The sequence below is a fragment of the Pantherophis guttatus genome, chromosome 15, assembly GCF_059756535.1.
Source record: "Pantherophis guttatus breed Tessera chromosome 15, ASM5975653v1, whole genome shotgun sequence".
Classification (NCBI taxonomy): domain Eukaryota; kingdom Metazoa; phylum Chordata; class Lepidosauria; order Squamata; family Colubridae; genus Pantherophis; species Pantherophis guttatus.
The window spans coordinates 4,638,288-4,651,869 of record NC_142077.1 but is presented as its reverse complement, the minus strand read 5'-3'; the positions used below and the strand labels follow the sequence as shown (position 1 = coordinate 4,651,869).

The 13,582-nt window shown below is 46.0% G+C and overlaps 1 protein-coding gene across 2 annotated transcripts; it reads left to right on the top strand.

The window, feature by feature from the left end:
• The first annotated feature begins 3,843 nt into the window (after positions 1–3,843).
• LOC148111865 (phospholipase A2 homolog otoconin-22-like) lies at positions 3,844–13,015 on the top strand. 2 transcript variants are annotated; one of them, XM_087878866.1, is made up of 4 exons: positions 3,844–3,966; positions 8,880–9,024; positions 10,526–10,632; positions 12,646–13,015. In XM_087878866.1, the coding sequence occupies exons 2-4, from the start codon at positions 8,921–8,923 to the stop codon at positions 12,789–12,791; spliced, it is 357 nt and encodes a 118-aa protein (XP_087734992.1). In that variant the 5' UTR covers positions 3,844–3,966; positions 8,880–8,920; the 3' UTR covers positions 12,792–13,015. The 2 variants fall into 2 exon arrangements, with proteins under 2 accessions (XP_087734992.1, XP_087734991.1); XM_087878865.1 differs by lacking the exon at positions 3,844–3,966 and adding an exon at positions 8,137–8,230 and having other exon boundaries at positions 12,646–12,898.
• The last annotated feature ends 567 nt before the right edge of the window (positions 13,016–13,582 follow it).

The following is a 13,582-nucleotide window of genomic DNA, read 5'->3' as shown; positions in this document are numbered from 1 at the left end:
TTATTTGTTTTCTTGCAGACGTTTCATTACCCAAACTAGGTAACCTCACCAGTGCTGGGAACTGGGAAAAGAGCACTGATGGCATTACCTAGTTGGGTAATGAAACGTCTGCAAGAAAACAAACAAGCTCAGGGAGCACCAAGGGCCCCCTCATTTCAACCCTGAGCTACCGATATTCTCCTTTATTAGTACTCTCCCCAGCCCTTTAGGAGGTAGGTAAATAGGTAGGTGGATAGATAGATGACAGAGAGACCGAGATAGATCATAAGAGATAGATGATGGATAGATATAGATAAATGATAGATAGATTAGATAGAAATACAGATAGAGAGAGATAATGTAGAGATAGATGCAGAGGTGGGCTGCTGCCGGTTCAGACTGCTTCAGGCGAACCGGTAGTTCCGATCACCAGCTGGGCCCGCCTTGGCGCTATCCCGTCCTATATATCTCACTCTCTGGCTCGCTCGCCCCGGTCCACGCAGCCCTGCTGATTTCCGCACTTCGCCCGCTCTACTCGCTGCAGCTGCCCGAGAAGGTGTGCTGGAAGCCGCGTGCAGGAAATTGCTGTGTGTTTGAAGCCGCGCGCTCACGCGCTCACATTTCCGATTCTGCACTAGGCGAACCAGTTGTTAAATTAATGTGAAGCCCGCCTCTGGATAGATGATAGATAGATGATTGATCAGACAGACAGGCAGACAGGATAAATAGATTTCATGTTTTAATTCTAAAGTGCTTTTGTAATTAGGTAAAGGTAAAGGTTCCCCTTGCACATATGTGCTAGTCGTTCCCAACTCTAGGGGGCGGTTGCTCATCTCCGTTTCAAAGCCGAAGAGCCAGCGTTGTCCGAAGACGTCTCCGTGGTCATGTGGCCGGCATGACTCAATGCCAAAGGCGCACGGATCGCTGTTCCCTTCCCACCAAAGGTGGTCACTATTTTTCTACTTGCATTTTTTTTACGGGCTTTCGAACTGCTAGGCTGGCAGAAGCTGGGACAAGTCACCGGAGCTCACCCCGTTACGCAGCACGAGGGATTCGAACCGCTGAACTGCCGACCTTTCGATCGACAAGCTCAGCGTCTTAGCCACTGAGCCACCGCGTCCCTGCTTTTACTGGCTTTTAAAATGGTTTTTATTAAGCACAGCCTAAAATCCCATTTCTGTGAGATGGGCAGCATATAAATATAATAAATAAAGTCAGGGATGCCTTTCTGTCCTGAAGAAGGGCTCACCCACACCTCTCTCCCAACTCTGCTGGCTTCCTTGCCCCCCCCCCTCTGATGGACCACGAGGTTAGCTAAGCTAGCGTGGGCGTTAGCGCACTTCGTTTTCTTGGGCAACCTTGGACAACTTTTTCACAGCGGCAAGGCAACCGTCTGCTACCGGCTTTCCAAATTAGGACGGCAGACGGCAGCTTAAGCCCCTTTATCTTGGTTGAGCTTTTGGTTTGGCTGTTGTTGCAGTGGCTAATGCTTTTAAGTTCCAGAAAGCGGCGCCAGTCGTAACAATTGACTGGCAGCCCATTCAACCCCACCAGAAAGAATCGGTCTGACTGAAGACAAAGAAGAAGGGAAGGAGTATTCTCCAAGACCAACTGGCATGGAAAGGAAAGGACAACGGTAGAAAGGCAGGTTTTCTCCAGACCATGTTGTTCTGACCTAGACTTCCAGAGTCATTAAAACACAGGAGTAGTCCCCGAAACCTCCTTTATTGCAACATGTGTGAATTATGTTCAGCCGAGCTCAGAGAGCATCAAGGGACCCCACAGAGAACCAACTTAATGGACGAGTGGAAAAAATATAAGCAATGGATCCCCAGCCTAAAAACATCAAGCATGAACAATAAACAGAAGATCCAAACCTCTGAACTCAGATCATCCAGTTTTTCTCTTTGGATTCAAAGACAGGCCTCTAAACTCCGCAGGGAAAATTCTGACTCACCCCCCCCACCCTATCCGCTTACCATGAGCCCTTGAGTCAAATGCTGACTTCATCCCTATGCTCAGCTTTGGCGCATCCCATAAATGATGTATGATTCCTCTGTAATACCATAACCCTCAGGGCTTCAAAGTGTGGGCTGGCCTGGGATTCTCTGGAAATTGCAAACATCTTAGAAAGGTGTATATAGGTGTGTGTCATTTTTAAAAATCTCTGATCGGGCTTGCCCAGGCAAAATGAAATCATTCTTTGATCTCGACAAGCCCAGAGTTACTGGGAATCAGGTAACATATATGTGCTAGTCGTTCCCGACTCTAGGGGGCGGTGCTCATCTCCGTTTCAAAGCCGAAGAGCCAGCGCTGTCCGAAGACGTCTCCGTGGTCATGTGGCCGGCATGACTCAATGCCAAAGGCTCACGGAACGCTCTTCCCTTCCCACCAAAGGGGGTCCCTACTTGCATTTTTTACATGCTTTCGAACTGCTAGGTTGACAGAAACTGGGACAAGTAACCGGAGCTCACCCCGTTACGCGGCACTAGGGATTCGAACGGCTGAGCTGTCGATCGACAAGCTCAGCGTCTTAGCCACTGAGCCACAGCATCCCCATACTGATGCATAGGATGCGGGTAAAATGTTGAGCCTACAGGATCTTGAACGGAGAGTTTCATCAAATACAACAACTTTCTTTTTCCTTTTCTGTTCTTCTAGCGTGGGGCTTCAACCGAAGAAAGAAGAATTTTATCACACCACGACAGCCCTTACTTCTACTCTACAAAGTAAGCCGTTATCAGATTGGGGAGAGAGATTAAGTTATTTTGTACGTAGATTTTGCAGGGACTTTTTATGGTTGCGCTAAAGTATCCATCCCTCAAGGGTATGGGTGTGCGTGGATTTTATGGTTTTGTTGGTGAATATTACTGAACTGCCGACCCTTCAATTTATAAGCTCAGTGTCTTAGCCACTGAGCCACCGTGTCCCTTATATTATATATATATGTATATATATGTATATATATGTGTGTGTGTGTGTGTGTATATATATATATATATATATATATATATATATATATATATATATATATATATATATATATATATATATATATATGTTTTTCTTCTAGCCAGGTTTTCCCTACGTAACCAAGGTTTTTTGTAGCTCCAGCTCAGTAGAATCACATCTACTCGGTTCTGGGCTTTTTTCCTTTCTAACAGCTAGCAAGCTCTAACTGCTAGGTGGGAGACCTAAATAGATCCATTTCTAGCTCGTTTGCTTTCAACGAAGAAAAACACACATAAACCCTACGAAGAAGTAAGAAAAATATATATATATATATATATATATATATATATATATATATATTCATATATATAAATAATTATTATAGAAACAAAGAAAAATTAAAACGACTAAACTAAGTTCTTTTTCAGCCCCTAAACCCTATGAAAATTCATGGAGAGGTTCACATATCATTGACCAATTTACACAAATGGCATCAAAAAGTTAGAATGAAAAAATGTCGAGGGGGAAGGCATTGCCAGAAAATTATCTGGATGGCCACCGTTTTCAATTCATTTTCTCCATCTCTTTAAGAAGCTAAAGGCAGCATGGGGTAGCAGTTCCCATGATTGAAATAAGATCTCCCCAGCTCAGCCCCTTACAACCACTGTAAGTTTGCCAGAAACCTATAGGTTGAGTTTTCCTAACCTGTTTGGGTGGGGTAGATTCAATCCGACGTATTGTGGAAGCTCAGCCATTGTATGAACCGTGACAATAACCCATAATATGCTTCATTTGTTTGAGCTTCACCTCTTCATCCAAGAACCCATCCATTAAGTTAGATCCCCAGTAAACTCAGTTGTGCTTCATTCAGCTAAACTCTCTGTGACCAATTTATTTTATTGATTCCAGCAGTATCAAAATCCATCCAGCTTTATCTGGAGGCAAACCAAGACTAAATCATTATGGTCTGGATAGAATAATACGAAGGTCCTTCACATGCCACAATCGAGAGATTTGTCCTTGCAAGCATCTTCGGTGAGGTCTTAATCTATTTATTTATTTATTTTTGTTATAAATAACACATACTTTTGTTTTGTTGTTGGTCTGCGTATGCTTATGAAAGCCTTACGTAGCCACTTATTACCCAAGGTTGTAATTTACTGCTCCCTGTTCCAGGACTAAAACTGGCCAGAGAGACAAGTCAGTTTCAATCAAAGTCAGCAAAGCAATACGGAAGCTTCCCAATGTTACAGAACTTCTCGGTTTCAGCAGAAGGGCATGCATGGTGTAGGCTTGGCTGCCTTTGGGATGGGGTTACAGAACTGAAACTGGGTTTGTGAGGGGAGTTTCAGGTCAACGGGGTTGAAAGAGGAACGTGGTGCACGGGTAAAACGACGAGTTGGCCAAGACAAGGAAAAGGTGAAGCAATGAGAAATGTTTCAAGTGACATGTCTGCTGTTTTGCTCAAATGCCCCTTGGCTTCACCTGTTATTTAACCTATTACATCTTAACTTCCAGGAATGGTTGTCTCTTCAGAAAGAGCGAATCTAAATCCCCCCCCTCTTTTGAGAGCCATCGATAATCATTCTGGCCCCTAGAATCCCACCCGATCCCATAACACTCACTTTCAGTCTAACCTGCCTTGTAAAGCAGGCAAAAGGACGGAAGGAAAAATAGAAGAAAATTAATAGTACCAGATTTTTGTCAGTCTCATGCAACTGGAGTATTAGTAACAACTGGAATATTCCTGCCTGCTAACAAACTAACTGTAAAAAAAAATGTGGAGACTCTAGAAAGAGTGCAGAGAAGAGCAACCAAGAGGATTAGGAGACTGGAGGCTAAAACATATGAAGAACGGTTGCTGGAACTGGGTATGTCTAGTTTAATGAAAAGAAGGACTAGGGGAGACATGAGAGCAGTCTTCCAATATCTCTGGGGCTGCCCCAAAGAAGAGGGAGTCAAGCTATTCTCCAAAGCATCTGAGGGCAGGACAAGAAGCAACGGGTGGAAACTAACCAAGGAGAGAAACAACTTAGAACTAAGGAGAAACTTCCTGACAGTGAGAACAATTAATCCATGGAACAACTTGCCTCCAGAAGTTGTGAATGCTCCAACACTTGAAGTTTTTAAGAAGAGGTTGGATAACCATTTGTCTGAAGTGGGGTAGGGTTTCCTGCCTAAGCAGGGGGTTGAAGACCTCCAAGGTCCCTTCCAACTCTGTTATTCTATTCTATTTTGGCAACCAAAATCTAAGGGACCAGTTTGGATAAAACTCAACAGCAGTTTTTTGTGCGGCTGTTGATAAAAATGGGATCGCCAACAGGATCGCCAACGTCCAATGACGGATATGGAAGAAGAAGAAGGAGGAGGAGGAGGAGGAGGAGGAGGAGGAGGAGGAGGAGGAGGAGGAGGAGGAGGAGGAGTTTATTCCTAACTGGATGGAATGGAAAAAGTGTAATGCAGAGAATGTAAGCAAGCATCTATCGCGAACAGTCACCACAAGACCTGGAGAGCGAAGTCTTTGATTTTGAGGTGCCATCACCCAAAAAACAGTGTGAAATGATTAAGAGGTGGCCAGGTTTAAATTCCACACCGCCATCCTCACTCATTCAAGAACTGCCAGCTATCAAATATGGCTACCCATTTCTGGAATATGATCCTTTCTCCATCGTCATGTTCATCCTTTGTGTCAATGGGAATCTTACTCAGCGCATGTTGCCAATCTCGCCAATCTCGCTCGAGAGCTTGCCGAGGTGGGGTGGGGATGGCACATCTGAGCATCACGGTTTCTGCCCTTCATTCTGTCTTCGGTGAATTCCCCAAAAGACAGAACAGAAATAGGAAAACGGGTTTAGTTTTAAGCCTCTTAACTGGTTCGTTCTGGATGACTTAAAACGCAAGCAGGCATGCCTGGAAGTGACTGAATTCCCAATAAATTAAGGTTGAGAAACATCATCCCAGCATCGTCCCTATAAGAAAAGAAAAGCAGAAAAGGAACATGAAGACGAGTGGGAACGCTGTGTCCCAGAGAAGGCCACCTGGCTGAAACTCCTAGCTGGAGCACAGATATTGTATTTACTTGGTCCCACTTCCTGATCCAGGACATCTTATTCCAAAAGGCGTTGTTCCTTCTGAAACATTTAACTTGCATGGGAAGGGAAGGGGGTCATCTCCTAAGGTCATTGAAAAATCTGGGCGTGTTTTTTTATATATATATCTATACTTTTTTCCCCCACCTTCTTTAATTTTCCGTGTGCGCGTTCTGCGAAAGAAAAATGGGGCAATAACACTCCACGGGGTGAGTCACTCCATTGGCTGCTCTGGAAGGCTCAGCCTCCTTGAGCATTTGACCTGGGGTCAAGCTATCATATTTTTCTTTTCCTGGTTTGCTAATGGAATGACTTGATCATGACCTACTTGCCCGGGCTACTAAAAATTGCCACCTGAAGACGACGAATAATTTCAGATTTCCCCCCCTTTCATATGGAAGATGTCGTCAAACCCAACAGCTTGTGATTACAGAAGTCTGTACTGTAAAGTACAAAAGTACTGTACTTTTGATCAAACCAGTTCTCTAACAGAAGTTCTTGAGAACTATTTCCTCATCTCCGGGACATCAGCCCATGTCAGTAGGCAAGCTGACTCTTTCTCATGTCATTGTGGCTTAACTAGCCTGACAAAATGTTAAGTGCCTGTTTCACATCTGGGTCCCCTCCACAGTTTCTCCCCTCTGACTAAACTCTTCCTTCTGATTGCCAAATTGCCGCCTTTGCAGGTGGTTTTCTGTTCCTCGAGACTAGAAATGGCCCATGATCTCAGCTGATAAACGCCCTAAGATCACCTCATTCTCCATCAGTGTTTACGCTTGAGCCAGGGGACAATCAGTGGACAAGAAGAGAAAACAAAGAAACTGTCATGATGAACCTCCCCGGTTCATCCTTCCGATGTAATGAACATGTCATCAAGTATAGATAAATAAAAGAACCATCCGTTTATTCTAGATAATAATATTTTGTTCTTTATTTTTCTTCCCTCTATGTCGTTGCCTCTTTTCTTTTGAACTCCGGTATTAACAGAGTAGGAAGGGACCTTGGAGGTCTTCTAGTCCAATCAGACCAATGGTTGTCCAAGCTCTTCTTAGAAGCCTCAGTGTTGGAGCACCCGCAACTTCTGGTGGCACGTTGTTCCCCTCCATTATTGAAGGCCTTTCAATAATATGGAACAGCCAGAAATCAGTTAAAAGTGGAGCAAGAACTCAAGGAAAAATGTTAGTAATAGATAGAGACAAATCATAGCTCAGTGCACACACACACACACAAAATCTGTACTCAAAGGGTCCCGATGTGTCTTTTTCATCCAGGCGACTCTACCTTATGGGAATGATTTTTTCCCAATCATTCATTATCTGAACCCCTTCAAGCTGGCAGATGGCAGGTGGTATTCACAAAAGGCCTAATAAAGCAGATCTCAACTCCAGAGAAGGAAAGACTGTCTTATTGGTTCTCCATATGGATCACGGATGTATAAATGGAGGATGGGCGTAAGCTAAAAAAAAAAAAAAAAGGCTTGTAGTTATACCAAACTATCACTGTGCTTGACCAATGATATTGACCAAAAATATATATTGATTTGCCTCTCACTAAACCAGGGGTAGGCAACCCGTGGCTCTGGAGCCGCGTGTGGCTCTTTCATCCCTCTGCTGCGGCTCCCTGTCGCCGGTCGGCTCCACAATTGATAGGGCTTTCGGTTAGAACAAGTAGAGGAAAAAGGACGCTGGGCTAGGAGGAGATTCTATGGTGGGGGAACCGGACTTCCAGTCAGTTCCAGAATTGACGGGGGGCTTCCGATTGGGACCTTTGTGGCTCTTTGAGTGTTTAAGGTTGCCGACCCCTGCACTAAACCAAGATAGCCCTTGTCGCAAGTTGTTGTTTTCCTTGAGGTTTTAAATAAATAAAAAGCAGTGGCCAATAATAATAATAATGTTTGGACAAAGACTCTGCCCTCATCCTTTGGGTTCCATCCAACAAAATTATCCCAGTGTTTTCAGACCTGCTTGGTAATTATGGTCCATAGCTTTGTTTTGTTTTGGTCTTTGGGTATAATTATTACGAACCGTGGCTGGAGGGACAGGTCATTTCGTCCAAGGATTTGATTGCTTGGATGCTTATAAAAGGGCGATTAGGTGGTTCCAGAAAAATTGCACAAAACCAGCCCTCCTGCAGCCAAACCAGATGCGTTTTACATCGCTCCATCGCAGAAATGATGCCTCTTGTCATCTCCGTGCTGGTTTTGGCTTGCGGTAAGTCAATTCTTCTGCCATTCTTCTTTTGAGAGTGCAATTGGAGGTGCTTTTTACCGTGTCTTTTATTTAAAAATGTGATTTAAGGAGATGTGGAGGGATTTTTCTCAATGTGTGTTTCCTTCGGTGGTTGTAATTATGTCCCCTTTTAGACCGGCAGTACAAATTGCTTCCCAGAAAGCTTCCGTGAATGGAGAGAGAGTGACCCTGATTCTGAGTTGGCTCTATCATTGGCACAAAATTGGAGTGAGGGCATGGCTTCAAGCGTCATCCTGAAGCATGCTGGGAAAGGAAAACGGGCAAACTTTAACTAAGGCAGGGGTCAGCAACCTGCAGCTCTGGAGCCGCATGTGGCTCTTTCATCCCTCTGCTGAAGCTCCCTGTCGCCTGTCGGCTCCACAATTGATAGGGCTTTCGATTAGGGCAGGTAGAGGAAAAAGGACACCGCTCTAGGACGAGACTCTATGGTGGGGGAACCAGACCTCTGGTCAGCTCCAGAATTGAGCGGGGGGCTTCCGGTTAGGACCTTTGCAGCTCTTTGAGTAAGGTTGCCAACCCCTGAACTAAGGCAGAGGAGAGGCTCTATTGCCTTGGGATTCTTTCCAAAGCCCTTTCTCCTTCCCTAAAATGAACAATTCCTCTTTTTCAGGACTGGCTCTTGTGACCAGCACACCACCCCAGTTCAATGAGATGATCCAGCTCAGCACCCTCACCTACGGCCTGGCTAACTTCACCAACTATGGGTGCCACTGCGGACCTGGGACTCAAGGCCTTCCTGTAGACGCCATCGACAGGTGAGGGCTACCTCCATTTTTTTCATCCAGCGGGCTGAATGTATCCATCTTTGCCTAAAATCCAGGGGTGCATCGGGATTTTCATGCCGAAAAAGATAGATTCAAATAGTGGCCTAATACAGGTGGAATGTCCTAAGGAGTGGGAGAAATGAGAAATCAGTGGGTGTAATCAGAGCTGGAGTGGACTTCTTTGGGGTAACCCCAAAGGATACAGGTTCGGAGGAACCGATAGCTTTTTTTAACTACCGGTTAGCCTAAACGGGTAGTTTTTATCACTACCGATTCGCCCAAACCGGAGTGAGCCGGTAGCATTTCATCCCTGGTGAGAATGGAGTTTCTAAAAACCGCAGATGGAGTTCAAGAAAAAAAGAAAGGTGTTACCCCAAAGAAGTCCACTCCAGCTCTGATTACACCCACTGATGTTGATGCGTGGAAGCCTGGTGGGCACATTTCTACCAGAGGGACCCCTCCCTCCAGGCCCAACCAGGTCTCCGTAATACCCGCCAGGTCTGCTCCCCCCTCCTGAACAAGATCACAAATGAGGGGGGCTTTATTTACTACAGACATGGCGTTGCACAACATCAGTCGAAGGCCCAGGCCCTGAGGGTCTGTACAACCTGGAAAACGAGTAGAGCTTTGGGAGCCGGAGCACCCTACCGCTTGAAGACAGCGGGTGCGTGCTCCCTTAACATGATATGGCCCCCTGCTCCTGCCATATCTACCCCTCCCACTCACAGTACCGATGGTGGAAACACAGTCTGGACAAGCTTGACCCCCCCATTACCCCCAGATCCCCCCCCACCCCCCGCCGCGCGTCATGGCCAGGCCCGACCCTCCCCTTGGTGGGTTATCCCCCAAACCCACAACCCTAGTTCCCATCCAACCCCCCTCCCCCCTCCCCAGACCCCTTAAAAGATTAAACAGAGACAATTTTAAAAAACCCCGCAGCCCCCTCTTTGCGGCATGCCACCTCTCGGGGTTCCAAAGCCCATCATCGAGGTAGGCCCTCGATAGATTAGGAAGAAGAAAAAGAAGCATTGACTTCCAACTCTCTCTGTTGCAGTAAAATAAGCGTTTTTACTGCTTATTTTAAATCACAGAAACAGAACTAAACAGAAGTCCACAAGCCTTAAGGTTGTCCAGAGACCGACCCCCTGCCTTAAACCATACCAGGACTTAGCAGAGCAATGCAAGAAGTTTGTTCTGTGAGGAGGAGGAGGAGGAGGAGGTGTGACCAAAGGCGCATTGAATGAGCTGTATTCTTTTCTTATTCCATTTCAGTAGAATATTATATTTATTCTAGGGTCCTTGGCCAAAATGGCTGTGGACCTAGAGTCTCAGCGCTGCGTATTAAGAAAACAAAACTGAAGACGTTACATAATTCTGTGCGAAGGCGTTTGGTGGCCACGCCGCTCCTGACTGAGCCATGCTCATTCAATTATCGCTTCTGAACTCGACAGGTAAGATCTGACACACGTGCGTTTTCTTTTTCTACCCAAAGATGTTGCCACAGCCATGACTGTTGTTACAGCAAGGCGGAGATGTACGGCTGCAACCCCAAAGTCCTCGCCTACCGGTTCTACGCCCAGAGAGATAAAATCAAGTGCGGTGAGTTAAAAGAGGACACCGAACCGGAGAATTGGATAAAAAGAGCGTTTTGCACGAAAGACCAAAACTGGGGAGGAGAAAATCCAGCTAAGCAGACCAGATTGCTTTGGATTTAAACTTGGTGCAACGTGGGAACTCGGCTGTTAATGTTTGCAAGATGCAATTTATGGCTTAGTGCGACTACTAGGGCTTCTGTGACCCAGATTCAGGGGTGGGCTGGTGGGGGTTCGCAGGGGTTCGGGAGAACCTCTAGCTAAGATTCTGTGCAGTTCGGGGAACCCCCAAATCCCACTCCTGGCTGGCCCCGCCCACCCCACCCCGCCCCTCCCAGGAGTCCCCACATGGCCCGTTTTGGATGCAGGTAAGTCCAGGGCGCGCGCAGAGGCTCAGAGAGGATGAAAAACGGGCCTACCGGAAGTTTGGGAAGGCCAGAAACAGGCCTGTTTCCTGCCTCCAGAGGGCCTCTGGAGCCTGGGGAGGCTGTTTTCGCCCTCCCAGATGCTCGAAGAAAGCCTCTGGAGCCCGGGGAGGGCAAAACCCCCCCCATGGTGGGTGTGGCCAACTAGTCCACACCCACCATGGCCACGCCCACCCAGCAACCAGCAGAGAACCCCTTGCTAAAAAAAATTTAAGCCCACCCCTGGACCCAGGCTGTGGTAGCTTGTTAAAAAACAATTTAGTGCATATATACAGCCACTTTTCACTTGGGTTAGATTTTGTAAGTGGCCTTCGTTGGGCTGCAAGGGGAGATGTCATCCCATATTTCATGCACCCTTTTCTTTAAGGCAAAATAATAATAATAATAAAAAAAACAACCCCAGATAAACCAGAAGTGTCCAGGCAACTCCCAAGATTTGTGGATTTCAACTCCCAGCATTCCTCCCAGCCAGCCAGCCAGCCGGGTGTTGAAGTCCACAAGTGTTAAAGTTGCCAAGGTCGGACACCCCTGAGGTAAACCATGCCAGCCACTGTATTCTAATCTGCTAAAATCAGGAGGATGATCTACCTTTGGTTTGTTTATTTATTTTTATTTTTATTTTATTTATTTTATTTGTCAAGCATGTATAAGATTACAGATCTAAGTATAAACATGATTATGAATACAGGATAAGGATACGAATAAATGGTGACATTAGGACAGGGACGGAAGGCACGCTGGTACGCTTATGCACGCCCCTTACAGACCTCAGAATAGAATAGAATAGAATAGAATAGGATAGGATAGGATAGGATAGGATAGGATAGGATAGGATAGGATAGAATGGAATGGAATGGAATGGAATGGAATGGAATGGAATGGAATGGAATGGAATGGAATAGAATAGAATAACAGAGTTGGAAGGGACCTTGGAGGTCTTCTAGTCCAACCCCCTGCTTAGGCAGGAAACCCTACACCACTTCAGACAAAGGGTTATCCAACAGCTTCTTAAAAACTTCCAGTGTTGGAGCATTCACAACTTCTGGTGGCAAGTTGTTCCACGGATTAATTGTTCTCACTGTCAGGAAATTCCTCCTTAGTTCTAAGTTGCTTCTCTCCTTGATGAGTTTCCACCCGTTGCTTCTTGTCCTGCCCTCAGGTGCTGTGGAGAATAGCTTGACTCCCTCTTCTTTGGGGCAGCCCCTGAGATACTGGAACACTTAGGAATGTGGGTGAGGTCAACAGTAGACAATCTACAGTTAAAGTTTTTGGGGTTTGGGGAAGAGTCAGGTAGTGCATTCCAGGCATTGACCACTCCGTTGCTGAAGTTGTAATTTCTGCAATCGAGTTTGGAGCGGTTTACCTTGAGTTTGTATCTATTGTTTGCTCGTGTATTGTTGCGGTTGAAGCTGAAGTAGTCATTGACAGGTAGGACATTGTGGCAGATAATTTTATGTACTACGCTTAGGTCAGACCGAAGGCGGCGTAGTACTAGATTGTCTAAGCCCTATGATATAATATAAGCACATATGAGGCCACATATAAACATATGTGCCCTCATATGTGCCCTTAGCCATGGTCTTCCCTCTCCGCAGTCAAATCAAGGGACCGCTGTGAGAAAATGGTGTGTGAGTGTGACCAGAAAGCTGCCGGTTGCTTCCAGAAACATCTTTTCACCTACAACCCTCAATTCCGAAACCTCCCGGTGGCCAACTGCAGAGCCCAGCGTCCATTCTGTTGAAGCTCGCTTCTTTCAGGCGGTGGAAGCAACCACCCTCCTCCCGGTTGAAATTCCGCCTACTTTTTTCAGTCATTTCTCTGCAAAAATGTAACCGCACGGAAACCGCACCCAAAGCTCTCTTTATAAGAAATAAGAAAAGCCAATGATACGATATATATATATATATATATATATATATATACATGCATTAACCTAGGACAAAATAAATACGTCATCAGCCTCTACCCTCTTGTTCTTCAGCGCACAATTTAGTCTGGCTTAAAAGCACCTGGTCAGTGGTGGGTTCCATCCAGCTTTACTACCGGTTCTCTTCGTGCACAGGCTTCGTGCACGATCGCCAGAGTTGCGCTCCGTGCAAGCGCGTTAGGTATCTGCCCAGCTGAGGTGCAGCAATCCACTCTGGGCTAAAAAAGGAAAAAATATAGGTAGGAATAACACAGGGGCGGGCAGGTGGGCCCAACTCGCGGACAAAGAGAACCAGTTCGGTGACGTCATATCGTCACCGCTACCGGCTCGCCCGAACCGGGCCGAACCAGGAGGAACCCACCACTGCACCTGGTGCATTACACGGGGATGGAAAAATCACACCCACGGTAGAAAACATGCATCTCTTTGAGTCGGGCGTAAAAAAAAAAGACGTGTACACATTTTTGGGCAGATTGTGTCAATTTGGCACCGGTTTAAAAAAAAAAATCAAACTGAAGCCGACATGGAGTTGAGCAAATGTGAAACAGAGCCAAGCAATGACATTCACTGCCTGTTTTCTCCTCCGGGAAACGATTCAGTGAAGC

What these genes read in the sequence shown, in the direction of transcription:
- LOC148111865 (XM_087878865.1), top strand. Translation starts at nt 8,191, where the DNA reads ATGATGCCTCTTGTCATCTCCGTGCTGGTTTTGGCTTGCG. An exon ending in CGTGCTGGTTTTGGCTTGCG is followed by an intron (nt 8,231 to 8,879) that starts GTAAGTCAATTC and finishes CCTCTTTTTCAG; the next exon opens with GACTGGCTCTTGTGACCAGC. An exon ending in CCTGTAGACGCCATCGACAG is followed by an intron (nt 9,025 to 10,525) that starts GTGAGGGCTACC and finishes TTCTACCCAAAG; the next exon opens with ATGTTGCCACAGCCATGACT.